The sequence below is a fragment of the Neovison vison genome, chromosome 6 (genome assembly GCF_020171115.1).
Source record: "Neovison vison isolate M4711 chromosome 6, ASM_NN_V1, whole genome shotgun sequence".
NCBI classification, from domain to species: Eukaryota; Metazoa; Chordata; class Mammalia; order Carnivora; family Mustelidae; genus Neogale; species Neogale vison.
The window spans coordinates 59,016,285-59,044,277 of record NC_058096.1 but is presented as its reverse complement, the minus strand read 5'-3'; the positions used below and the strand labels follow the sequence as shown (position 1 = coordinate 59,044,277).

General features: G+C 46.2%; 1 protein-coding gene across 1 annotated transcript; it reads right to left on the bottom strand.

Annotated features, from left to right (window-relative positions):
- Positions 1 to 62: 62 nt before the first annotated feature.
- C6H3orf52 (chromosome 6 C3orf52 homolog) lies at positions 63 to 27,880 on the bottom strand. Its single transcript, XM_044251381.1, has 6 exons — positions 27,682 to 27,880; positions 21,758 to 21,887; positions 14,550 to 14,677; positions 8,994 to 9,064; positions 5,490 to 5,671; positions 63 to 1,524 (listed from the first exon to the last, which is right to left on the bottom strand). Exons 1-6 carry the CDS (start codon positions 27,820 to 27,822, stop codon positions 1,520 to 1,522), a joined length of 657 nt encoding a protein of 218 aa, XP_044107316.1. The 5' UTR covers positions 27,823 to 27,880; the 3' UTR covers positions 63 to 1,519.
- Between the last annotated feature and the right edge of the window lie 113 nt (positions 27,881 to 27,993).

The window sequence follows — 27,993 nt, the reverse complement described above, 5'->3', positions numbered from 1 at the left end:
ATGCCAGCCCCCATCACGCCGCAGAGACTCCACACCATGAAATCAATGTGACTGTGACCATGCCCGCACAAAAAATAATTTATTGTAAATAGTTTTAAATCCTTCCCTGTGAAAGTTATTCATTACATTCTAAAAAGTACACACACACTATGATTTATATTGGACACATAAAAAATAAAGAGGAAGACAGGAAATGCACCTATTTGGCTAGTTTGAGGAACCGGCCTCAAAATGAGACACCAGGTTACAAAAAACATATCCTCTAGTTAAATAAGAAAGCAAATTCACATTATCCAGAGTCCTGGTTCACAAAAAGACCAGGGCAAATCTAGCCTGAGACTCACGCTTGGACAAGTCCCCATCCACGGCAGCCCCTCATACGGACGTCCACCTACGACCCGTTTAACTGAGATCCTGGGGCTAAGAATCTCTTGTGATAGGACCACCACACTCTCCCCTGGAAAATTCCCAGCAAAACAATTTTCCCAACGAAACAAATCCTCGGTTTCTTCATGTTAGGCCATTCTGTGTCTGCAGATGATCAATACAGTTGCTAACATTGTAGCCCCTCCTGTTAACAAATTGGCATCAAGCCTCCAACAGGTTATTTCAAACAGAGAGCTGCTCTTCCTGTTTCAAACCCTCTTCAATAGGATACACATCCAATGCCTGAAGACAATGAGTTTTAGAAGAAGCCTAGTCACATGAGACAAGAAAAAGCCAGGCACCAGCGTGCACGTGGTTAGCAGCCTTAACAATCCTCTGATGAAGTCTAGAAACTCTTAAAGGTCAAACCATCCCCAAGGACAGCAGTGTGTCCAAAACTCAAAACACACAGGGACCCACGTTTCCAAAGGCAGTGTTCAAGAGTCACCAGAGCAATGAGGTGATGAGAAGTAAGAAACACACACCATATTTCTGTAGCCACATGTGACCCAGTAATATTGGATGATGTGCCTGAGGCTGGTTTGCTAAGACAGGCAGCTCCAGTTTATGGAATTAGACACAGAACTTCGCTGCTTTGTTGGGTAAAGTGCCCTCCTCACAGTCTTGCTCAGAGGTAGATCCAATACCACAATGGGAGTGGGAGGAGGACTTCATCGAGAGATTGGCTCAGTTGTCCCTCACCTCCTGCCTGCCCACTCTTTCCACCAGCACGGGTTGGGGGATCCTGCCTGAAAGGTCACCTTCGCCCTAAAGAGAAAGTGTGCACCTGTGGGTGGAGGCAACTGGCAGTGACCCCGCACTGCAAGGCCCACCCACCTTCCCCGTCACCCCCAACCAAACCGGCTTCCTGCCTTTGCCAAGACTAGACCCCGCGAGGGGAGCTCACAGAGCTAGACACAGAGCCCAGACTTCAGAAATGCAGAGTCAGGAGAAAAAGGATGGTCTCCACCCGTCCAGGCATTGCCAGGCCTTCTGTGGTAATTTTCAGGATCTTCTCTGGAAAACAATGTGAATTCTCTCTTCCTCAAACTCAGTGGAGCACTGCCTTTGGACACACACCAACATCCTCCCTTCATTCTGAAAAGAGAAGACAGACAAATGGAAGTCACTAATTTTTTAAAATCATGATTATTTTAAAGATTTATTCTTTCATTTTATTTCATTGGGTTTCAATATAAACTATTCTGCAAAATTGAAGTGCCTGTAAATTCCTAACAGAGTTAATTTTCTTTTCAGTCAATATATAAACATACATGCACACCTCTGAATGCTTTTCAGAAAGCAAATAACACAATGGTCATTTGTTTTGGCATAATTCATGATAAATAACATTTTGATGAGGTCTGTTGGGTGCCGAGGACATTTAATATTCAGTCCTCCTTCATAATCTCACTACTAACATCTAAATTTTCAGTTTGTTAAAACATACACAGTAGCTTCTGAGAAAGTCTGCTGAGGGAAATGGTGTGGACCTGGCCTGACTGAGGAGAAGACATCTGTGCAAGGACCTAGGGACACCACACAGACAGCCCATGCTCTACCACAGGGTCCTCGTGGTTGACATTATGGGCTGGATAATTCTGCGTAATAGAGAGCTGTCCTGTGCTTCGTACAATGTGCAGAAGCCTCCTTGCTCTCCACCCACAAAATGCTAGCATCTCACGTACACACCCAGGCTTGAGGACTACAAATGTCTCCAGATGTTGCCAAATACCCCAGGGGCGCGGTGGGGGTGCAAAACTGCCCCACTTGGAAAGTAGTGGTCCTTGGCTAAATGTTCCAAGTTTCCTGGAGAATCTATAAACAACCCAAATCATTTTCCCTGATACCAAGCAGTCCTTTCAAGAACAGAACACAAGAGGAACATGGGTTCCTCTACCAGCAGGCAGCTCATCGGTTCACCACAAAAATGTGCAGGCAAGTTTCACTGCTCTCTCCGCCTACAAGTTCTTCTCCTCTTTTCTCTCACACAAATCTGGTGTTTGCCTTAGTTTCTCATTTAGCCTACAAGCTGACTCCTTCCCATATGAGAACACAGCACAAAATAACGAACTCAGGTCAAGATGTTTAAAATAACTCATGCTGCCATCTTAAATTTGTAAAACAGAGCTCCCCTCCTCATTCCTGGGCCTCCAAACATCCATGAGGTGAAGCAGCACAAAAAAAAAAAAACAGGGGAAGATGGTGGTGAGATCTAGTCCAACAATTCCCTGAACATTGAGGGCTTCATGCTGCATTAAATTAGTCTGACAAAGGGAGACAATTGTTGCATCATCTCACGGGTGGACTCGAGAAAAAACAAACTCCTAGAAAAAGAGATTGGACTGGTTGTGGGGCAGGGGGTGGGGGAGCTGGGTGAAGGTAGTCAAAAGGCACACACTTCCAGTTATAACATAAATAAGTTCTGTGGATGTAGTGTACAAAGTGATGGCTGGCGTTACCATTGCTGTTTGGTACAGCTGAAAGTTGCTAAGAGTCAATCCTAAAAGTTCTCAGTATGTGGAAAATTTTTTAATTTCTTAAGTCATTGCTCTTCCATTATCAACAACAGCCAAACTATGGAGAGTCTAAATGCCTATCGATGGATGAATGGACAAAAATGATGTGCTATATACAATGGAATATTATGTGGCCATGAAAAAGAATGCAATCTTGCCATTTGTAATGACATGGATGGAGCTAGAGGGTATTAGGCCAAGTGAAATAAGTCAGTCAGAGAAAGACAAATATCATATGATCTCACTCATATGTGGAATTTAAGAAAAAAAAACCAGTTGAACAGATGGGAAGGAGAAAAAAGAGAGGGAAGCAAACCATAAGAGACTCTTAATGACAGAGAACAAACTGAGGGTTGATGGAGGGAGGTAGGGGGATGGACTAGATGGGTGATGGGTCTTCAGGAGGGCACTTGTGATGATAAGCACTGGGTATTGTATGTCAGTGATGAGTCATTGATTCTACTCCTGCCACAAAGATTGACCAGTTAACCAACTAGAATTTAAATTAAAAAAAAAAAAAAAAAGAATCATTGTTCTTTGAAAAACTGGAATATTATCTCTGTAGAAAACTACCTGCCAGGCTCACCACTAATTGCCCAGATGACCACGGTGTGGCGTAAGGGTGGTTACTGGAGGGGGAGGTTAACCCTCAGGCCCACACTGCATATGAACATGGAAGACTGGCCTAAGGGTCTCACTGGGCCCCTCCCAGGATCCTCCACCTCTCCTGTCTATCCCTGCCTGAGTGTATCCCCTCCCTTGGCCTGCCTGCCTTTTCTAGGTCTCTCTTCTTCCTTCCACATTTCCCAAACGGTGACAGTGTCCTCTTCCATTTGACTGATACTCATAGTCCTGAAATTACCAAATGGCTCAAATATTTCACAAGCATGTTCTAGAAAGTGGACATCGGGTCATAGAAACACTCTCTCCCCCGAAGCAGAAATGTCTCAGAGGAACAGTAAAACCTCCTATTTAGCTCTCGGATACATTCATGGGGCCCGATGCCGCGTCAGGGCCTGGGCAAATGTCTCCAGGGCCATCTGCTCAAGGTCTTCTCAAGGTCGTCTTGAGCTCTCCCTGGGTTCACAGGCCACCTGCCTTTCTGAACCCCATAATCTTATCAACTTTTTCTCACCATCCTCCTCTACCTTCCTCACCTACATTTGGAAAAAGCTGGTAACCACCGTAGGACAGAGGGGGCTCAGAAAATCAAGACCAGTCACAACATAGCAGCTGCCACCACACCCAGCTCAGGCAGAAGCACCTCCCCTCTCTCACCTCTTTACACAGGAGGGGGTCGAAGGGCTCGCTTGCTTTCTTTTCTTCTTTCTTTTTCTCTCTGGCCTTCCTTCCTTCCTTCTTTCCTTCCTTCCTCCCTCAACCCCTCCCTCTTTCTTTCCTTCTTATCTTTTCTTTCTTCCTAAAATTCCTGTAAGGGGAGGTATAACCTCTTCACTTTACAGATATATGCCCTCCATCTGACCCACAGGCGCGATTTATTTAATTGATCTGTGAGGAAAAAAATTAATTCCCAGCAAACTAAGATTGGGCCTTCTGAACATCATCCTTTCTATCTAGTTGGGAAAAATAAAGGTTTCAGAACTGCTTTATATAACTCTTTGCCTTCTTAGACAAGGATTAGCCTACTTTCACTTCCCATCATAAATAAGTGTCACTGTAACAAACTCCTTCTTCACATGATGTGGTAACTGGGGTGTTTCCAGTCTCTCAGGTCTATCTTCCGATGTGAGGCCGGCTGGCACTGTGCCTGTTGCTAACCCATCCCCTGATTGGTCTTTTTCATTCATTCAACTAGCATTTACTACTACTAGTGTAAGAAGAGCATTTCTGCTGGATCATGGAGGAATATCAGAGACGGTTGGCATCAGCGGCGGCTGACATGCCTCTCCCAGCGAGGAATCAGGGTGAGGCACGAGGCCAGACACCCGGCCAAAGTTCTCGTGCAGATGCAAGGGAGGCACCTGTCTGAAGCTTGTCACCAGGTTTTGCGTGAAGTCTTAAAAGTTCTCAGATTCTAACAAGCAGGGTGTCCTCCAGGCTTATTATATGATGTGCCAATTTTCTCATTGCTCTCTTGGTTTCAAAAGTAGGTGGGTGACTTTATGATACCTTTCTAAAGAAAGAGGCTGCTTTGCCTGGTTCTGCCCTCTACTAATGTAATAGACTCAGTGGCCTTCAACATAAAAAAAGATGGGTTCCCCATGTTGGGATCATAATTTGTTTCAAATTCAATACTTACTTCTCTTGTGAAACCATGACATTTCCATGGAGCTTACAAATGATATTGCCAAGCTTCAAATGTGGGTGAACAGCAACAAGGAAACATTTAGTCATCCTCATCTTTACAATTTAATTGTTTTTTTTCCCCCCCGCAAACACTCTGTCGGCTTGTGGAGGGCAGGGGCTGTGTGACCTCTACAGAGAGCAAATCTCACCAGCGCAGGCAGCAAACCCCACCCAGCTGCCCTCAGTCTGGCTCACGTGCTAACACCACAACCCACTGTCCTGACTTCCCCCACTTACCATAGAGCAAGAGGGATGCTGGGTCCAGTCCCAAAGTCTCACAGCCAGACACTCCCTGATCATGCAGATTCTGTAGTAAAACGCCCCGCACCAACTCCTTATTCATCCTGTACTTCATAAAATCGTCATCTTCCGAAGGAACCCCAAATTGCAGGTTGAAGGCTACCGTGGCATTTTCACCGCTGAAAGGCACGCCAAACAGAGAAGCCACAAAGATCAACAGAATCCCACTGTAACTCAGGAAATGGACTTATGTGGGACCATATTTGTAGTTCCTCGTGTTCTTTCAGGACAAAATAACAAAGCGTACACTGTTCTAGGAGAAGCTTCCTCTGTAGTTTCCTCACAGAAAGTTGAGGTGGCCCTAACTTCTTCCTTCCACCTAAAACGCAGCCTCAAGGAGTCCACCAGAAGAGGCCACTGAAGGGACAGTCACGACCCAGCTATTGTCCCAATTTTAGTATATGTGCTGCCGAAGCAAGCACACGACCCAGCTATTGTCAAGGAAGATCCAAGGCTGGCCCACCACTGGCCCCAATGTCAGCCTTTTACTCTCCCCCACTCCCCTTCCCCAGGGCAGGAAAGCCTATTGTCCTCTATATTCCCTGCTCCTCTCCCTGCCCAGACAAGCGACCATCAGAGCTGTTGGGTTCAACCAGTTCACTCCTTAACCTATAAAATGTTTAAGGCAGGACACAGCCCTCACTGCAACCCGCTCCTTGGAGAACTCCTGAACTCCCACAGACCTTCCTGTGTAGCAGCAGCAAATCAGATCCCCCTGGTTTGTCTCTAGAGTGAGAAACTTGTTCTGTCCCATTTCCACCTTCCAAGCCTCTCTGTTTTGCAACTCTCAATAAAGGGACCTAAGGAAAAGGAGTTTTCATCTTCCCAGAACATATTTTTCATTTCCAAAATAAAAATAATCATAGGGCTATCCTCAGTTAATTAGCAGCTTATGCTGTTTTTTAAATGCTAGCTCAGCATTTAGGTGTTTCAAAGCTATCCTGTTACTTTGGTTCAAGGAGGCCCAGATCAAAAGCCAGCAATAAAATAATTAAGAAGTGACCACATCTGACATTCCCCCTGAAGTGGTTTTTTAAAGACTGGACACACTCCCAGAAGCCAGAATCAGGCCGCTGTTCCTGCTAAGGACAGGGAACGAGCTCCCTCTTGTGGCCGGAGGTCACATAGGCCAATATTCTGGTCAATGGGGGGCCGACAGTCCCTTTGAGCTCTGCGACAGCCAAGCCCTTTGTCAAACCCTGCCTTTCCAATGAACAATATACCACCAAGACTCTGGAGAGACTCTCGGATTACGGTTGCATCCACAAGGAGGCTGGAAATGTAGGTTCACACTGTTAGCCGGCTACCCAAGTTTTCAGGTGTCCTCATTTGTTCCCTGTGCTCCACCTTCCATTTATGGCTGCCCATGGTCGCCGTCTAAACGTGCAGCCACCCTGTACTTCCACAGGTGGGTGGCCAAGGGCTCAGGTTGCCCTATGGAAATGACCGGAGGCTGACTTCCAGAAGACAGGTCAGAAGGTGAAAGACAGGCCTGCCCTGCCTAACCCAGTCCCGCTAGCCCAACCTAATGCCACTGTGTCTGGTCACCCACCGAGGGAGTTCACATTACGGCTAGATTTTGAGGGGAAAGAGGGGATTTTCAAGAAAACAGAGAACCCAACAGGCTTTGCCTCGGCCGCCCACCATTAGAGTGGGCCGGGCAGCTGATGAACCAATGGGCATTTTGACAGGTTCCTGTAGTGAGATGGCTGAGGCAGAACGGGAGGTCCATATGCCCTGGGGACACAATCCCAGCTGCGAGGGGTCTGGCTGTCTCCTGCCCTCTAGCGGCAGCACATTTTGCGGGGGCAATGGCTTTTGCTTCTCAACTCAACATTGTTAAAACTCTACCTGCACCTCTTAACATGAAACAAAATCCTTCCTGGACAGAGCTTCCTCTATCCCAAATTCTAAAACCCTTGGATTTTTCTTTCAAATAACTTTTAAAAACAAATTCTCTAACATTAAGTCCTCAGCTTTCTAGCCATGTTTGACTCAATTTTCGGAGGTTTTCTCCCCCAATGTCAATCCCAACCCATTATGCAATCCCACCTCCCCTGGACCCATAATATGGGGCTGGATTCTTGGAAATACCCTTCTGGTTGAACGTCTTCCCTTTATCAGCTCTGTCTTGAAATTGCGCATTGGGGCAAGTACACCGAGGAAACTGTGTTGGGCTTTTTTTTTATTGGCAATTTAATACCAGTAATTTGTGATTAAAATGAGCAGTGTCAGAGACATTACCATAAGGGAACATGCACAGTGGGGGGGTCCATAAAATGGATGAAGAGTGTTGTTGCCAAGGCAACCCGCCATTGTAGGCAGTTTCAGACTTCAGGGCCCTTTCAGTCCCATCCCACTGTGCTACTGCCTGCTTTCCATGCTTCCTCTCTCAGATATATAAAGATCATGGTCTGGCAAATGTATAGTTTGGGAGGAGGGATTTCAATCCAATACTATCTTTGATGGACACAGTTAAAAGGTATTTTAGGAATAACAGATAATAAAGCTTTGTCATGTAAATCTTGTCCTAACAGTACAAAAAGACAATCAAATGACTCCTCAACACGTATACACCTTTGATCTAAGTTCTATAGACAGAGACAAAAACATTTAAGATTAAGAGATGTAAAAAGAAAAATCATATGCATATGTATAAGCTACACATATTTAGTATATAAAGTCTGGGTGGTAAATACACATATAAAAAAAATCACACCAAACCATTGATGGCAGTCCATTCATTCAGTAGAAGGGAGTGAAACGTATTCTGTGTATGGAATTGACTGGAACATCCAGCATCCAGGGGTAATAGGCTGGGGCAGAAGGGAGAAGGTAGACTTTTCCTGTACGCATGTCTTTACATTTTTAATTTTATACAAGGAGCATGGACTCCTGTATTATGCTCCTCAAAAGCAAAAGCTAGTGTATGAATTATATCATTTACAGCACATCACGATCTGAGAACTGTTTTGTTTTGTTTTGTTTTGTTTTCAAGCAAACTCCATGTCCAGCATAGAGTCCAATGTGGGGCTTGAACTCATGATGTAGAAATCAAGATAAAGGAGACCTAAGCTGAGATGAAGAGTCAGATGCCTAACTGACAGAGCCACGCAGCCACTCTCTGAGATCTCTTTCTAGTCCTACCCCTAGCTTACCTGAGCATCTGCTGTGAAACAGGAATGGTTTACCTGGTACTGGCTTCTCCTCTCTTCCTTGTGACCTTGTTGCGACATTTGATTAATCTGGGCTTCACTCTGCTCCTTTGTAAAATCAGGGAGTGGAGCTATTGAGTGTCCAAAGACCCTTCCAAAGCCAACAATCTGTGATTCTATCATCAGATCCTTCTGTGCTCTGAGACTCAAAAGTCCTTCTAGATAAACGGTGATGGGGGTCGCGTCCCAGGGAAAGAGATCAACACAGAAGGCTCCACACTCTTACCTGAAGTCCGTCATTTCCACTGAAGTAAAACAATGGCTCAGCGATGGGGATGACGCGTACACATGGGTCAGCTAAAACAAACAGCAACGCATTAAACAACCACACGCATCACAGATGGATTATCTTGCATATCACGTGACAAAGCAAAACCATTCATAGAGAGAGATTCCAAGCTAGCTCAGAATTCACTTATTCAGAAGCTCTGAATGGAGAAATAGGAAGGTGTGGGTCTTACCTATCCCAACGAAAACTCAACATTCATTTAAAAGAACCTCATTTCTAAGGAGCAGGTGAGCAGGCTGAAAGTTTCGACATCTCTCACATGTCGTGTGGACACCTGCAGCCTTTGTGGTGAGCATGGTCACCATAAACCTTGGAGCCCCCACAGACTCCGAGGACCCTGGGAAGGAGACAACACTGAAGTAGCTTGGAAAGCAGCACAACAGGCTCCTCAGGACCTGGCCCTTCACCAGACAAGGGCTTGTTCTCTCCTTTCTCGTGAAGCTTCTCGTAGGGAGACATGGCCATGGAAGCCCCAGGTGTGGCACCTTCCCCAATGAAGGGACCAAGGGGGGCTGGCCTGTAATTGTAGAGTTCTTATTTTATGCATCAGATTGTGCAGGCACACACTAAAAATGACACCTGTGTACCCAGGTTTCACACCCACATGTTCTACCGTAGTTAGTGCAGCCTTCTACCCCAAGAAACAAAGCAAAACTAAAGCTACTCCTACACACTATTTTTCCTCATTTTTCTCCCCCCTCCCTGGCACTAGCCATGGTCCTGAAGTTGGTACATATCATTTTCATGCAGGTTTTTATAAATGTAATACCCCCTCGTGTAACCACAACAACTCATAGTTTGTGTTTTTATTCAAATAAAAGGTGCCATATTCTGCATTCTTCTGTGGCTTGCTCTTTTTTTTTTTTCACCCAAAATTACATTTGATAGTTGCTCACAACAGTACGTCGAGACGGAGGTCATTCAGGCTGACTCCTAACTACTGCAGAGATCCTATGAAATGATTACACCAACTTTTCCATTCCCCTACTCTGGTGATGTGCAGCATTTGCAATTTTCTCTTATCAAAAACTATGTCCAAGTCATCTTCCGGGAACATTTCTGTGCCTCTCTTCTGATACTGTGACAGTTTCTCTTGAGTATGTGCAGACAAATGGGATCGCTGGGTCCAAGTGTGGGTGCATCTCCAATCCACCTAAATCTTGCCAAATTGTTACCTCAGCACTTGACAGTGTTCCATTTCCCACAGCCTTGCTGGCACTTCGTGTTGCCAGATTTTTAAAAAACTACTGCCAATTTAAGGAGTATAAAATTGTTTTACATTGTTTCAATTTGCATTATTATTAAGTGGGATTGAGTATCCTTTCAGATGTGTTGATGAACTCCTTTGGGATTTTTCACCTTTGATTTGCCTCTTGGTTTCCTGTCTTTCTCTCAGGTTGTCTGCTCCTTGGTATCTGTATTTTCCGTATCTGAAGTGTTTGGTGTTATATTCTGGACACCAGCTGCTCTTCTGTTACCGGTCTCTTCTTGTCTTTGATTAGCCTTTTCCTCACCTTTCGGAGGTGGGAATCCTAGCCTGGTAGGACTTGAGGACAAGTAGTTGAATGTACTTACATTGCACTTTTGTGAAACTAGCATTTGAAGGTTAAATGCCTTGGTCTTCTGCACACAGCTTCTAGCATAAATAAGGAGGACTGCTCTTGGATTTGACTACACTCTCTGCCAGGGACCCAGCTCTGGGGCTGGAGTGAGCCCACTGCCAGGCTGACTCCTGCCTCGGCTGCAGTCAGTCAGCCTTAAAGGTGTTTTGGAAGGTTCAGTGGCCTCCAGTGGCACGCTGGTGCTGAGGTGAGTGGCCCAGCTGCACCCATGACGGCTCAGTGCCCTCTCACCCCAATGAGTAGCAAGCAGCAGACACACCCCAAAAAGCAGTGCCTGAGGGCACCTATGCTCATTTTGTTTCCCACCCAATTCCAAACAGAATCTCAAGGAGCTTCCATTGCCACAGTACACTCCCACTGAATTCACCTGGTGACAATTCAGTCCCTTCAAGGTGGAGCAGAGGGGCTCAGAGGACCTACAGTAACTACGCTTTCAATCTTGTATTTTTGCTGTAATCCTTATAAGAACCTGACATAAGAGGCATTACCACCCCTTCCCTTCTTACTAATAAAGAAAGCAGCATGCGGAAAGTGTATGAAACCTGCTCAAGGTCACTCTGCTCATAAGGAATTCAGTCCTGGGGGTTATAGACACTAAAGCCCACTTTCTTTACATTGGAGGATGAAGTGAGAAGGAAAGTGCCCTGAATATCAAAGAAGAAAGAAGCAGAAAGTGGTAAGAACTTTAGGGAAAAAAATGACTGAGTCATCTTATAGTTTTTGAGTCCCCGAGAAAAGAATCCTGCTAGAGGCGATGCAGGAATAAGAAAGTGGCTCTCACAGGTCTGCTGAGAACATCGGGGAGGAGGAGGAGGAGGACGTTATAGATGGGATTTATTTTCCCAAGCACTTCCCTGCATACACAAACATACACACACATACATACACACACGCACACATATACACGTACACACATACGTACATACATACGTACGTGTACATACATACGTACATGTGTGTATATGCACACAGATATATACATACATACATTTGCATACATAAACAAATGTGTTATGGCAGGGGTGATGTCCTTCTAACCCTCTCTATTCCCATTCTCCTCTCCTTCTTCTTTAACCTTTAGGGTCTAGTATTGTTTTGCACATAGTCCTAGTCTCTCAGAAAAAAAAAAAATTTTTAAGCTAAAATTTAACATTAAGAGCCGGAATGACAAACCAGATCACTTTCAGTGTCCACTCTGATTCTTTTCAGTGACACAGTCCCCTGGTGTCTTTGAGACATGTCCACATTCCTGGGAACAGCTAACCACACTACTATGCGTCCAAAGACATGAAAAGGGGGTCTTCTCACCCCTAGCTCTGGAGTCCTACGCCGTGCCTACAAGGCTGGATGCACACTGAGCTAGGCACCCATTGAGTTGACTACCGGAGTAGGGCAGAGTGGCTAATTTGAGACCATATCTTCCCGGCGTTAGCAAAGGAGTGATTGTTAACGCCTCCATCAAGCACATGGGCCAGGGTAACACAATCCGCAGCTAACCTAACCGACTGGTTTAGCAGAGCAAGTGCCCCAGTGGGAAGAGAACACTGGCAGTGGAATAAGGGAAGGGCTAGGAAAACTCTTTAGAAGAGAGGTGGGGTGGGGGTGGCGTGAGCCTGGTGGTGGGTATTAAGGAGGGCACGTATTGCATGGAGCACTGGGTGTGGTGCATAAACAATGAATTTTGGAACACTGGAAAAGAAATAAAATAAAATAAATTTTAAAAACAACAAAATACAATGGGAAGGGTATGTGCTATGGTGAGTGCTGTGAAGTGTGTAAACCTGGCAATTCACAGACCTGTACCCCTGGGGCTAATAATACATTATATGTTAATTTAAAAAAATTAAAAATTTAAAACAAAACAAAGGATTTCACACTTAACTATTAAAAAAAAAGAAAGGCAAGACAGTAATGCAAAAGCGAGGACATATGTTCCATCATCCACTCCCATTTACCTTCCATATCGAGAAATTCTAGAAGTTGGCCTGAGTGAATGAAAGAAAGGGGCTGTTGACCCGACAGTAAGACTAATATCCCTAAGTTCTCACTTCTGTTTCTGAACATATTTGGTTGGGATCCCAGAGGGCAGAATCTTTGTCCCCTCTCTGGGCCTTAACTTTTATAATCTGTAAACTAGACCATTCTTTAAAAAAAAAAAAAAAATGTTGTACACAGTTCTTTATACGCATCCCAAAGGTACCTGTGGATATACAGGGAAAGTGTAGCGATTTCCATTTATCAGAGAAGGAAGCAGCTCGAACAGGCCTGTGCACTGGCCTCAGGAATCATGCCACGCCTTGTTCCTTTGCCACTCCACACCGATGAGCTAAAAATACCTACAGGATCTGCTCCTGTCAGGCTCTGAGCAAGAGATATGGCTCTACAGTGAATGATTAACCTCCACTCCCCTTTGACTTAAAAAATTCAGTCTGGAACACGTGACATGTGTGGATGTTGAATCATCTCATTTCTGCTCAGCAAATGCAAAACCCTGGGATGAAAAAAGCAATCAAGAGGGAAAAGGCAAGAGGTTATTCACTCAGCAACCTGCTCTGGAAGCAGGTGAAAGAAAAAAAGGAAAAGGGGCTCACAGGTAAGATTTAAACACGGAAAAGAAGGAGGAAGAAACGCCCAATAATCATCCCAGAACACAAACCCCTGTGACCAAAGCAGCAATCAAATAACACGCCTCTGGGTGTCCAGACACTAACTCCAGGGTGACCGAGATGGACTTGACTCCTGGCGAAGCTTTCATAGGAATCAGATGGAAACCAGAAGGTGACTCACACCAGTCCACCTGTCAGCTGCAGAGAAGGCTGTAAGAGATGGCAGGCTGGTCTTGCTTAGACCCTTACCAAATACTTTTCTGGGTCTGGCTGTGAACCCAACCAGCCCTCATGCAGAGACTGCATGCCCTCATCTTGCACCAAGGGCATTGTCCTACATTTCCTGCTCTAAGAATGAAGCCACCATCTACCCATTCACCTACCAGGAGCCTGGAGTCGTATTCTCCTGCATCCCCACATGCAATCAGCCATAAAGTCCCCTTGAGTGAGAAGACCTCTTAAATCTCGCTGGAATCTTCCTTATTCACCCTGCCACTGCCCTGGGTCAAAGCCCCTCATCTATCACTGGGACTACTGCTGTACCTTCTAACTAAGCTCTCAGCCTCCAGTGTTTCTCCACGACCACCAGCAAGAGCTAACGTGAACAGCTGACCATGTCAACAAGATGAAAACGTTTCAGTGCCTGACCAAAGAGTAGGAAAACCTTCATGCCTCACCCCCAAAAGGACCCACCGCATAGTAGGCAAGAGGCAACTGGACACTGCAGGACAGATCCCCTAGTATTACCAAGAACACTCCTACCTCATATTTTAAGACTCATCCTGAGTATCACCTCCTGCAAGACGCCCTCCAAGCTTCCAGCCACACCTCAGGTAGTGTAGATGACCCTCCTTTGAGCTTGCAAAATATTCTGTATGCTTCTCCTCTAGAGAAGTAGATAGGAGAACATATCCCACTGTCTAGAACTGTCTATCTATCGACATCCTCTCCTGCCACTGAGCCCCACTGATGGCCCAGACTCTGTGACTGTGGTTTTCTGGCACAACACCAGTCCCCCATGACATGACAGGTCGAATCAAACTTAAGACCAGAGTGAGGAGACCCAGAACTGTCCTCCAGGACGCATTTTGCTGGAGGGCAGGGCTCCTTTCTGATACTTGGCACCCCAGAAAATCCATTTCTAAGCATCAGTTTCTGCCAAAATGCAGACAAAGAATCCAAGCCTGAAGTTACTTACGTAATCATTCGAAGAGCCCACATTCTACTGTTAAGAACTCTGTAAACAATGCTTACGATATAATTACCCTCTCCATGAGCAGGTGAGGCCATTCCTCCTCAGCAGTGCACTCCTCTGGAATCTTGAACACGACCAAGAAGGTTTTATTCGATGATAACTCAAGTATTTCATTTTCATCTTCATCAATGTAAGTTACTAAAGGGCGGAGGGAGACAAAAAGTAAAAGTAAAGTAAACACATGCTTAAAATAACGATTTGTTCCACTGGCTTCTAAAAATGACACTGAACATTCATCACGGATAAAGACTAGACACAGGAAGCAAAGACACGCAGAAATGTTCTATCTTTTTGGAGATACCACATAAAGACAGGAGCCGGCCTCCATTATGATAAAACTTGTTCGTTTTATACCATAAGAGCTCCCAGATTCCACTGAATACCAGTGGGAAGGAGTGGGAAGAACGTGAATTTCTTGGTTGAATGGAACCTGCAGCCTTAGCTACGTCCACAGGTATCTGTCAAGGCAGGCGCTGGGCTAGGCTCCAGGAGCGAACAATGGGTGACGGGGGCCAGGGACTGGGAGCAAGGAACTTCAGTGAATCACCCCAGTTGCAGGCTATCAAAGACCCTGAGGAGGAAGAGACATCATGGATCAGAACCAAATGGGGACGTGGGGACTAGACATAAGCACGTGAGCCATGTCCAGACATCTCCTGGAGGACGGAGGATGGGCAGGGAAGCCACCACTCTGTCCCACAGGAGAGAAAAGTTGACACACTCTTTTCTTTTCTTTTTTTTTTTTTTTAACACTCTCTATTTATAGAAGGGAAACCAAGCTGCGCTCAGAGCCCTAGGGCCGGAGGGCCTTGCATTCCTGGCAGCGTGAGTTCTGCGTGGCTGCTGGTGCTCTAATGATGGTGAGCTAATTGATTTTTAAGCAGTTAAAGCTAAAGAAAAAACACACAAGGCCAGGAGCCAGGAGCTAGAAGCTGGCACCCGTGGTAGCAGCACTGCTCCCCTGGCTCTCCGGTGGCCTCCCCACCAGGCCCGCACAGGAACCACCTCTCCAGCCCTGAGAAAGGCGTGGGTGGCCGAACCAGGAGCTCACCTTGCCCATAGCCTTGACTCTCAGATCTCATGCTTCAGACAGAACACAAGCAGCCTCTCTGGCTGGACTTAGAAAAGGCCCTCGGTGTTTGATAGAAAGGCAGATGAAAAGCACTAAGAATCCTAGTACTTATTCCCTGGGAAGTATGAGGAGAAAGGGAACGTGCAGAACAGAATTCCCAGAGCCTGAGATGACCAGTTCAGAGGGGCCGGCTCAAGGCTGGACCCCGGCTGGCCTATGGGAGCCTGGATCTGGGGAGGGTTCCCTCCATGAGGGCATGGAGGGCATGGTACCTGTTGGGACCTCCTGTTGGTACAAACAATGTAGCTTACGCTGATCACCGTGCCTTCCGGGGATCTGGAATTGTAGCATGTGTCGGGCAGAGGCTGCCTCCTGGACCAACCCAGGAAAACCCTGGGCCCTTAGCCTCTGAGGAGCTTCCCCGGTAGACAACACTTCTCACGTGTTGTTACATCTCATTGCTGTGACAGTTAAGGGGGTCCTCAAGTTTGTGCCTGGTTTCCTCTAGATTTTGCTTTATTTCATTTTGCTATGATAAATCACAAGTGATGGGATTTGACGTGGGGTCCAGGAGCAATTGGTCAAGAAAGAATTCTTGATACTTCTTCGGTGTACAAAGGGTGGTTTTATTAAAGCAGGGGGACAGGACCCAGGTGCCCTGGGGTTGTGAGGAGCAATTCACAAGATACTTTTAAGTTGGGAGGGGTAGAGACAAAGGAAGCTTCCAAAAGGATTTTCATACGTCAAAGAGGACTTCAGCGATCCTGGAGGCCTATCAGGCTTAGGTGTTTTTTGCTTGTTTTGTTTTGTTTTGTTTTGTTTTGTTTTGGTTTCCTCTAGAAAGGCATTAACTTAAAGACACTTGGGAGTTCCTGGAGGGGTGTCTTGCTCTGCCTTGAGTCAAGTATTTGTCAACAGGCTGCAAGTTTGAAGGAATTTAATTTTATCTACATTTCCTTTTGCCTTTGTTCCCCACATCAATAATCATCTCTATGACAATATGCTGAGTCCCATGAATTCACCCAGCAATTCACTGCATCTAGGAGGGATCCTGAGCACCTCAAACACAGGGAATTATCCCCTGCACCCTTATTTGTTGTAAGTCGTGATATTACTTCCTCTGACAATAAGTTATGTCTTCATAGCTGAAACCTTGCCAAGTACAGGAAATTGTAGCAAAACAAGAAAAAAAATACTATTAATCCTTTAATCAACAAGTTTCCCTCACATTTTATGTTAAATATTTTAAGCCTTGGGGTGCCTGGGTGGCCCAATCGGTCAAGTGTCTGCTTTCTGCTCGGGCCGTGATCCCAGGGTCCTGGAACCCATGGGTAAGGAGTGAGCAGGAGGTAAGACCCAAATGCAGACCTCTGTTCCTAGAAGTCTGCCAATGCAAAAATAGAAAAAGAATAAACATTTCTAAAATGTCGTAGCAAGATTCTGATGGAAGAAGGTTTTGAAGGACAAACAATGCTAGCACATTTCAAGAGGCCCAAGTTGAGAAAAGCCTGAGGATGCTTAGTGAGATGTGGACAGATTTGATGGTCCATGGGTCAGGAGAAGCTGGGGAGGCTCCTGTGGAGAGCACAGGTGAAGACATTGGTCCTGGGAAGGTGGAGAAACCTATGAGAGTGGAGGGCAAGAGAAACAGGGGACAACACAATGAAATTTCAAGGACCAGGGCCTACATATTTGCTACTAAGTTCCTGTCCCCAAAAACCTTGCTAGTTTACAACTTGCGAATGCTGTCTGCTGAGGATTTTCCCATGAGTCACCCTACACTAGGAGCATTGCCTTGTGCAACACGTCTGCCTGCCAACGAGCTGTGACAGTACAGCTCTTCCACCCAAGGCAAAGACAAAACAACCTATTCAACATATGGCACTTCTAACGTCCCTGCTTACATCTCAGGACCACAGCATTCCTACTCACGGAAACACCTGTATGGAAAGACAGTAAAGAAGTCAGGCAGAAAGCTGTAATGTTGGAGAATATCACATAAGCGTCCTTAGAGTGCTAAATCTGATCACCTTTAAGTTCCATCTCTAAATATCCACCTACTTGTCACCCTTTGGCTTGCATAATACTTAAAATTCTTTGCTCCATCCAACAAGACTTTCATTAGTAGCATGTTAACTCGAGTCCCTCTCTTCCCCTGGCTGGGGTAACTCAGTGAGAAAAGCAGAACCCCTGAAGATGCTTAATTGATCTTCTAAATTGTCCAGAAAGAAGATGACTTTGAGAGAGAATGAAAGAGAAAGGAAAGCTCTTTTACCATTTATTTACATCAAGGAATTTATGCTTCTTTAGGGAAAAGAAGAGACTCCATCATTATCTTTTCCCTGAAGTATGGAGACAAAACCAAGCCTCCAGACCCAACAGGATTCCCTGGGCTCTGTTCCCCAGATTGACCACTTTAAAATGATTTTATTGTCTGCCATGTGTGTAAACAGCCCCGGCTCCATGCCTGGAGCTCAGCCACGATCCTGGACTTGCCATCACCTGAACGGCATGTCAAGGGCAAAGTGACGGGAGACCCGCCCCAGATGCAGGCAAATAAAGTCTGTACAGTCTGTAGAAAATTAACAGTAATAAAACAGACACAGCTGACAGTAGTTCTTAACAATATCAGTGACAAGATACACCTCCGTGCTGAACACCCCACCCTGGGTACCCCACTGTCCCCTCCTCAATGCATTACCCCTTCTACGCTGGGACCTGTTGATTGTCCACATCTGTGTGCACTCCAGCTCCACAGTTATTAACATCTCTGCCTCTGAGCCTCGATCTGCTTGTTACAGAGCCTGAGGAGCTGGCGGGGTGGCGGGCGGGGTGGGATGACAGAGGAAAAAGGGCGAAGGTAGCTCCTGAGGAACCTAGCTTCTTAACAAAGCCAGCCCTAGATGCAGCCTTTGACTCTGTCAACCTTGCACTTTTCCAGACAGCAGTGTTTTCCCCCACAGTGCCCAGAAGTTCTGTGAATTCGGTTCCTATCTCCGGCTTGGCCATGAGGCAATGCCCAATTACTGCACATGCTCATCCCACAGCTTCCTACAGAGCCGCTCTGGGTGAGGAGCCCTGTCCCTGCCCCTTTCACCCAAGGCACTTCCCCCATCCCACACTGCCCAGACCCCTGAGGGCTGAGGTGCCAAATGAAATCAAAGTATTTCTCAGATTCAAAAAATATGAAAGTGTGCAAATCTCTGTACAGATTTAACATTTGAAAATACAATTTTTTAGTTATTTATTTGAGAGAGACAGTGAATGAGAGAGAGAGAGAGTAGGAGTGTGGGGAGAGGGAGAGGGTGAAGCAGACTCCCCACTGAGCAGGTAGCCCAACATGGGGCTCGATCTCAGGCCCCTGGGATCATGACTGGGACTGAAGGCACATGCTTAACTGACTGAGCCACCCAGGTGCCCCTGAAAATACAATTTTACAACAACATTGAAAGTGAAGTTTGCACTATAAGCCTTACAGAGAGTTCTTCCCTGAATATTTTCCAATGAACTCTCATGTCCCTTGAGAAACAACGGAAGGAGAGTGAATCCCTTCCTCTACAGATTGCTGTTGGGCAGCTGAAGAGGTCAGATGATTTTTGAGAATGGAAGACAGCTCTTGGGTCTTGAGCTTTCGAATCCCTAACATTAAACCAACTGGATCTGCTGCATGCTCCACTGTTCTAGGCTCCAGAGGCCAACTGACAAATCAGCCAATGTTCAGGAGAGCACCACCTAATTGTGATGGGACAAGTTTGCGTGGCTCAACTTCAGTTTCAACATCCACGTGTGGGAGTTGATGGGAAGAGAGAGTATGAAAGCTCACACTAAAACTCCTACCCTCTGCGCGTCGGAGGAGGTGCAGCACCTCTTATCAACGTCTTCCTAACTCGAAACCAGCCTGTGGCCTCCATGGATCCCCGTCCCACCTCAACTATACCCGAAGTAATTAAGCAAATAAGGCGCCTGCCTGAAAAACTCACATGCTGGCGGTTGGCATATACTATCAAATTTCCCTGTTCTTTCAGGGACTTGAGACAAGAGAGGAAGAGGCTGGGAGAAGGAACAGGAAGTGAAGAGAAAATGTAGTTTCTGAAGAAAACTCCCAGGACCCCTTCTGGAGAGACTCTGGGACTCCTCATCCAAGACTGGGTTTATTAAGAAGAATCTGACTCAACCCAAATCCATGAAGAGACCAGGTCGCCCTCAAGAGTATCCCAACTCCAGAAGAAAAACCCTACCCCTGCAATAATTCTAATTACAAATAAAAACAATTTCTTTTTTCTTGTTTTAAAACTGAAATGACTGCCCACTGGAGGGTGCTCTATTTATGTATCATGAAAACCTTCATATCAATAATCATGGAAAATTTAAAAAGCTTTAGAATGGCATGGAGGGCTGTATCATGCAGTCATTTAAAAAAAAAAAAAAAAAGTGCCACAAATAACTTTTACCGGATTGGCAAATGGTCTCAATCAATATAGCCTTAAAAATCCTAAAGGTAGGGGCGCCTGGGTGGCTCAGTGGGTTAAAGCCTCTGCCTTCAGCTCAGGTCATGATCCCAGGGTCCTGGGATCAAGCCCCACATCGGGCTCTCTGCTCAGCGGGGAGCCTGTTTCCCCAGCTCTCTCTCTGCCTGCCTCTCTGCCTACTTGTGATCTGTCTGTCAAATAAATAAATAAAATCTTTAAAAATCCTAAAGGTAGGCTCCAAAATGATTAAAAAACAATGATCGGGGTGCCTGCATGGTTCAGTCAGTTAAGCATCCGACTCTTGATTTCAGCTCAGGTCATGATGGCAGGGTGCTGAGATCGAGCACCACAAAGGGTTCCACACTGGGCATGGAGCCTGCTTAGGATTCTCGCTCCCTCTCCCTCTGCTTCTCCACCCACCCACCTTGGCACATGGTCATGTTCTCTCTCTCTAAAAAAAATAAATAAATAAAATTATATATATCATATATATATATATATATATACACACACACACATACACATATATATATAAAAAATAAAATACAATCACATCTCAAATTATTTTTAAAATGCAAGTAAGAAAAAGAAGAAAGTATAGTGAAATATTAATAATTTGCATGTGTTTTATGGGTAACTGAACACATATTATTTTTAAATTCATAATAAATAATAAAAATAAGGGCACCTGGGTGGCTCAGTCAGTTAAGTGTCTGCCTTTGGCTCAAGTCACCATCCTAGGGTCCTGGGATCAAGCCCAGCTTTGGGCTCCCTGCTCTGCGGAGAACTTGCTTCTCCCTCTCCCTCTGCTGCTCCCTTTGCTTGTGCTCGTTCTCACTCTCTCCCTCAAATAAATAAGATTTTTTTAAAAACTTTTTTATTTTAAAAAATAAATAGGAAATAAAATAATATATGTAAATTACATAGTTAGCACCATGTATGGTTTTGGTCTGTAAACACATACAACACAAATATAATAGTTATTTCCAAAATAAGTTAAAGTAATGACAGCATATAGAGACATGATTCTACAAAGTTTTTAAGACGTTTTCAAATGAGCTATTCATTATTCATCATTATAATAATGTACTGGGTATATCAGATGAAGTGCAATAATTATTTTACAAAACAAATGATAAAAAATTTCAACTAAACAGGTGTAGAGAAACATAAAATATAAATTAGTGTCTAGGGGCGCCTGGGTGGCTCAGCGGGTTAAAGCCTCTGCCTTTGGCTCGGGTCATGGTCCCAGAGTCCTGGGATCGAGTCCCACATCGGGCTCTCTGCTCAGCAAGGAGCATGCTTCCTCCTCTCTCTCTCTGCCTGCCTCTCTGCCTACTTGTGATCTCTGTCTGTCAAATAAATAAATAAAATCTTTAAAAAAATAAATTAGTGTCTAAGTAAGTTAAGTTAAGAAATTTTCAGGTCTGGTCGGCAGAGTTTAAAGTAAAACACTGGTCTCCATACTTCAGTCAGAACTTACTAAACAAAGAAATTAAATAAAACAAAGAACCACAGGATAGCTACCATCCGCACAACAATCCCAAGCCCGTTTTCAATTCATATTATAAGTAATGAAATAGCAATGAGCACATCTTCCATACCAATGGAAGTCCGACACAAGCATTAAACAAGTTTTTAAAATGCATCAACTTAGTCCTGTTTAAATCCTCTTACCTCCAATAAGACATAAGCTTATGATGATGACTATAATAAGACCTAGGAAAACAGAGGCGATGACCATCCACAGTTTGCACTTTCCAATCAATTTCTTATTACAGGAACTCCAAGGGTTCTCCTCCTTCTCCTGGAAAGCAGAGGGATACTGTGAGGCAGTCACTGGTTTCCAGAAGCACTTCTGTACTCTCGTGAAGGCAGCAGGATCCTGCCCTCTCCAGGCCACACTTCACAGAGTCAGGTTTACAAAGAGGCAGAATGGAACCTCACAAGAAGGAGGGGGGGGCACCTGGGTGGCTCAGTGGGTTAAAGCATCTGCCTTTGGCGCGGGTCATGATCTCAGGGTCCTGGGATCCAGCCCTGCATCAGGCTCTCTGCTCAGCGGGGAACCTGCTTCCCCTCTCCCTCTCTCTGCCTGCCTCTCTGCCTACTTGTGATCTCTGTCTGTCAAATAAATAAATAAAATCTTTAAAAAAAAAAGAAGTTGGCAGTGTGGGGGGGTGCGGTTCCTGGGTGGCTCAGGTGGTCGACTCAGGTAATGGTCTCAGGGTCCTGGGATCAAGCCCTGCATTGGGCTCTCTCTCTCATAAATAAATTAAAAAAAAAAAAATTTTTTTTTAAGTGAGGGGGAAATACCCTAGGGGCTCTGCGGTGGGGAGGTGGGGGCAAAGCAAGACTTTGGAGGATGGACAGAGAAAAGCAGATGGACAGAGCAACCTCAATGCTGAGTCATAACCAGGCTGGCCAAGAGAATCCTCTGCCCGCGTGGGTTCCAGAAGGAAGTCATGGTCCTAAAGATTAGACAGTGAAAGGTCGGAGCATCCTTGGGAGGGTTTTCAGTGCCGCCAGAGCAGTCTGCACTTAACTGGGTGTGTGCTGGGGAACTGTGAAAGGTTCTGGAGCACAAGAGCTGAGTTGAAGATGAAGAGAAAAACGATGTGTGGTTTAGATGGGCATGCCAAGGACAAGCAAAGAGACTACTGCTGTGCCCTGTGCTATGTAATTAGGGTCTGGGAAGGGAAATGAAAGGAAGGATGGGAACGACACCAGGAAGCAGGCTGCAGTGGGTGTAGTGAGGCCACAACTTGGTCGCTCGGTTGGTCGCTGACACCATTTCCTTTAAGTCAAATGGTCCTGCAAGGGAGGCACTAGCCCGTCTCCAAGATGCTGTCAGAGAGAGCAGGCAGGACGGATGCCTGCTGCGGCTCACGGCAAAGCTGGCACCTGCTGTCCACAGCTCCCCCAACCCCCACCCCGCGTCACAGCGCAGAGCTCCAGGCTATGAGCGTGCCTGGCTGTCGTGGGGTGTCTCCACTGGGGGCCACCCCCGTCCCCTGCCCCTACAGGCTTCTGGGACTCTGTCCTTGCTTCCCACAGAGCCGTCAGGGAATTCTCACACAGAGACCATGGATTCCAATGCGGGAACAAGTGTGGTTCTGTACCCGCATTCCCTTCCTATGCCTAAGGGCAATGACTGCCTCATTCAGCAAGTTCCAGAAGCTCCCTAGTCCCAACATCTTTAACTGTAAAAGTAATAGATCCAGCTCCCAGGGCTGTTATAAAGACTAGAGATTTGGGGCATGAAGCACTTGCTACACAAATGTTAGGCACCCCACACATGGGAGCCATCGTTCTCCAGGCCCACAGAGCAGCGCCTGGTCGACTTTCTCTCCCTCATGCTTGTGGTGATGGCCACCAGAGAAGGAAATCGTTCACTTCAGGACGACAGTTCAGATGGGCTCAGTGAGAGGTTCCCAAGCCTGGCAGCATGTCCAAATCAGCTAAGGAGAAATTTAAACCGCGCACACCTAGTTCCTCCGTAGACATGGGAGACCAGGTTGTAGCGGAGGTGGGGGTAGGCCCCAGCCAGCATGTAATTTTTTTTTTTATTATTCATTTGTCTCTCATTTGAGAGACAGAGAGAGAGCATGAGTTGGGGGGAAGGAGAGCAGGGACAGAGGGTGAGGGAGAAAGAGACTGGACATGGGGCTCGATCCCAGAGCCCCGAGATCATGACCTAAGCTGAAGGCAGATGCCTAACTGACCTAGCCACCCAGGTGTTCCCCCACTCCACTAAACCCCCCTCCCCAGTGTGTAATTTTGAGCCACCCCGAGTGAATCAGTTGCTTTATTAGGGTTGAGACCTGTTCTGAAGCCTTGTCACTCTCTCCAGGAGCCAGATCAGATCTCTCCTCTTGCTGAGACCTCCCTGCCATGTCAATCATGGAGAGATCCTCCAGAACATGAGCTGTCCACACAGCTCATTTGTCCCTGCTTTGTCTGGTTTCAAATATAAACAGATACCAGCCTATCTTCCAAGGTAAACTGAAACCAGAGAGAAGGAGGGGCGTCTCTTAAACTTCCTCATTCTTTTATCCCATGTTTGTGCCTCAGTCAGGTATTAGGCTCTTAATACCCTGTAGAAGGTTCTAGAACTGTTAAGAAGGTACTTGGAAAAATTCTAGAGTAGAGGTCACACTTTGGAGACCCTGAATATATACTTTACACTGGCTCTTCTGGTCGGGTGTGAGGGGAGCAGTAAAAGAAACATCTGCACAGAAGAAAATGCTTTTGAGCTACGTGTGTTTCTGGAGTCCAAGGACAGAGCCATCTCTCACCCCAACTGAAGACTGAAAACTCCAAAGCCACCAAAACCAAGGGCTCAGTAAAGCACATGGAAAGTCCCAGGACAAGGAATCTTCAGCTTCTCAGGGGACAGAAAGAGATCTTCCCACTTACAGAGTTCCTGAGAACAAAATGACTTCATGCCATTTTCAAACCTGATACAAGAAGCAGTCGGGACCATAAGATCGGTACAAAATGAAAGGGGCTGGAGTCTCAGATGAGCCGCAAAACAAGGGTCAGTGAATTTGGCCTCTTGTGCCTTCACTTATGATTTCCCTTAGAAATAATAAATTAGGACCCTGGTGCTATGAAGAGACCATTACTCTGACTTCCTAGGGAGAGTTACCTCATAAGCACACAGCCCTCGCCTGTAGGAAAAGTCTCTTCCTGTCCAGCCCAAAGCTGACAACATACAGCCAGGCCCCTTCATTGTCTCCCATCAGACCTAGGGGAGAGACACTATCCTGTGCAAAATTAACCTTCACAGAATTTAAGTCATTGTGAAATAGTCTACCAGCTTCCTCTCAACCCAAGAATAAATTAACAGTGCTTCTCCGCTCCTTGCACATTAGAATCAACCAAGAAATTTGTATTTTTTAGAGGTTTTCCCAGAAGATTCCACTGTGCCCTGAATGGAAAGAGCCTCTGATACAGTAGGTATATGCCACCTGTGCTGAGACTCCCCTAAAAACCCAGGACACAGGACACACTGCCTCCTTCACCAGCACCTTCTTTCTCTCAGGCCCAAATTCCAGGTCACGGGGAGCAGCCACAGACAGGTTTTTCTACGAGGTGCTTTCCAGAGATTTTTGCAAACTGCATCTTAATAGTCTATGATTGCATTATATGGCTGGAGAATTTTCGTGGCTTTCCTCTGAACAGGCCCCCAGATAATCGCATCCCCCTTCAGATAAGGACCCAAATACATGACCTAAGGCCCTGCACAATGGCAGGACTCACTCTCTCTCTCTCTCTCTCTCTCTCTCTCGTAAATACAGAAAGCTTTTCTTCCCTTTGGCTCTCCTAGAAGCAGATATTATATACATCTGGAAAATTTTTTCTTAGCACGTAGGAAAATCTGTACTTTGTCATCTCATTGCAGGATTTAATCCACTTGTCCACCCACAGAAAATCCAGCTGCTGCCTGATCTAAATTCTGAAAAATGCATAGCAATGGGGCTAATTTCCCTCAAGCACCCGGCCTAGAACAAGCAAGGGAAAGAAGTTTTTTCTACTGCCTTTGTAGACTCGCCCACATCCGCCCTTCCAACTAGGAAGTCAGCCATGAGGTGGGGTGTCCTCTTCCCAACAGTCTCAAACTGGGCCTGGAGCCTGCTTGAGATTCTCTCTCCCCTTCTCTCTCTGCCCCTCCCCCTGCTGCTTGCAGGTGCGCGTGTTCTCTCTCGCTGTCAAGAAATAACTAAATAAATAAATAAATCTTTTTAAAAAATAAAATATACCTCAACTTATTCTATGTAACCAAAGAGAATGATTAATACACTTGGATGAAAATGCTCTTAGCATTTGTTTTGTTTTGTTTTGTTTATGCTCTTAGCATTAAATGAGGGTGTTTCTCTCTCTCTCTCTCTTTTTAAATGTTTCCTGTTCAAATATTTGAATGCCCTCCAAGTGCTCACATACCCTTTACTTTCAGGCCATTCTGTCACTCCCCATAATTTTTCTATTTGGTGACCTACAAAGCTAATTTATAAGGAAGTCCAGGCTATCAGTGTAGAGCTGGCTGACGAGGAAATAATTAGAACACGAAAGAGCCGTCTCTCCTGGGCAGGTACTAAACAATTATAAAATACTGATGCCCTACATGCGTGTGGCATGTTTTTCTACTCATCTGTTTTCAGAAAGGCATTCCCAGGCCTCCCAGAGAAGCTCGGTTAACCACATTAACTACCATTTGACTGCAGACCTTAGCACCTTGCCACAAGGTACACTTTCTAGTGGTGAAACTGTCACCAAAACTCCTATGTCTAGATTCAGTCCCAGAAGTCACTGGTATGTCCTGGGTCTATCTAACATGAAGCAAGTATTCTCCGATCCACTCTGAGATCCTGCCTTGGAGGACTGACACAGCCAGCCCACAGAGAACAGACCATCTTCCTCCAACCTTCATTTTTCTGTGGTGTTCATCTCTCACTCAAACATGAAGTCCCAAATCACTCTCCAAAGTACCTATAGGTCCTTAGAAGAGCAAACTTTACAGTGTTTCCAGGAATCGATCCCAAAGCAAAAGCAATGCTTTTCCCTTTTGTTGTCCTTGCTTATCCCTGAAATCAACAGGCCAAGAGTCAAAGGGGTGGAAGTGGAGAAGTGGGACCTAGAAAAGTCAAGTTGGAGCCATATATATATATATATATATATATATATATATGGAGAGCTCCAAGCACCCTGTAAACCTCAAGCCAGCACTAGGGGTTAATCAGAAGGTAGATGGCTGTGAATTCAAAGTCTCTGCTGTTTTACAACCATTTAATGAGAATGAATAATGTTCCCATCTCTGCCAGAGCTGGACCAGAAAAGAGCTCAGCCTAAGCACCACCATGACTTCCTTTAGAGATTGAGAGGAAGGAAAACGAAAGAGGCATCGTGTAGTTCTTTGGGACAAAAACTTTGAAATTACTTCCCATCAACGGAGCAGAGCAAATTCACTCGCCTCTCCCGGTCTCTTTTCCTACCAAATCAAAAGGCCTGATCAGTAAAGGAAGGACAGAAAGTGTGTGTGTGTGAGTGTGTGTGTGTGTGTGTGTGTGTGTCTGAGAATGTGAAGCGGGACAGGGGATGATGGGCTTTGGGTGAGGTTTAGCGGGGGACGGTGGCAGGTGGTTGGAAGTGGCAAGGCAGCAAAGCTAAGGCAAGGAGATTCTGAAGAAAGAGCGACGACTCCATCTATCACTCTAGTTCTTCCTCCCTTCTTGAAACAGAAAAAAAACTTCATTTAAAGTTACAGAACTTATGAAAACCACCTCTATCCCCAGGGATTTGCTCTGAAGAGGGGAGCCGCACACCTCCACGTCAGGGTTCCTCCAGTTCCTTGGAGGTCAGAGGGATAGAGGGGTCTCAGGGGCTCTGGCGGGCTCAGGCGGACGCGCGCTCCCGCGGACGCGCACTCCCACGTCCGCTCCATTCCGAAGATTCCAGGACGCGCCAGCGCTCTGCGTCCGCGACGCCCGGAGAGTTGGCTGGAACCCCGCAACTCTGAGGGTGCCAGGCCCGGGCCCTGGCCGGCAGCCCGGCTCGGAGTCCGCTCTCGGACACCGCCCGCCGCGGGGCCAAGCAGGCCTTACCTGGGCTGGGCAGGGCTCCTCCACCGAAAGAGGGATGACCTGGACGGTTCCATTGAGAGGCTTCTGCTCGTCCGGCTGCCCTCTTCCGAGCGCCAGGAGCTCCAGGTCTTCCCGCGGCGACGGGGATCTGGCTCCTTCCATAGACAGGCAGAGGAGCGCTGAGCGGCCCGCGGGCAGCAGGGCGCACACACGCAAGGGTGCGGAGTGCAGAGTGGACTCCCGAGCGGCTCGCTCTCCGCCCCCCGCGGGCGCGGCGCGGCCGACCTCGGGCGGCGGGCGGGGCGGGGCGGCGCTGGCGCTGGGGAGGCGCCC

Excerpts from the sequence above, each read along its gene's own strand:
- C6H3orf52 (XM_044251381.1), bottom strand. The coding sequence starts at position 27,822 with ATGGAAGGAGCCAGATCCCCGTCGCCGCGGGAAGACCTGGAGCTCCTG. Across the intron at positions 21,888-27,681 it reads AGGAGCCCTGCCCAGCCCAG|GAGAAGGAGGAGAACCCTTG; the intron begins GTAAGGCCTGCT and ends TCTGCTTTCCAG. Across the intron at positions 9,065-14,549 it reads CTCACCTGCTCATGGAGAGG|CTGACCCATGTGTACGCGTC; the intron begins GTAATTATATCG and ends TGTTTGTTTTAG.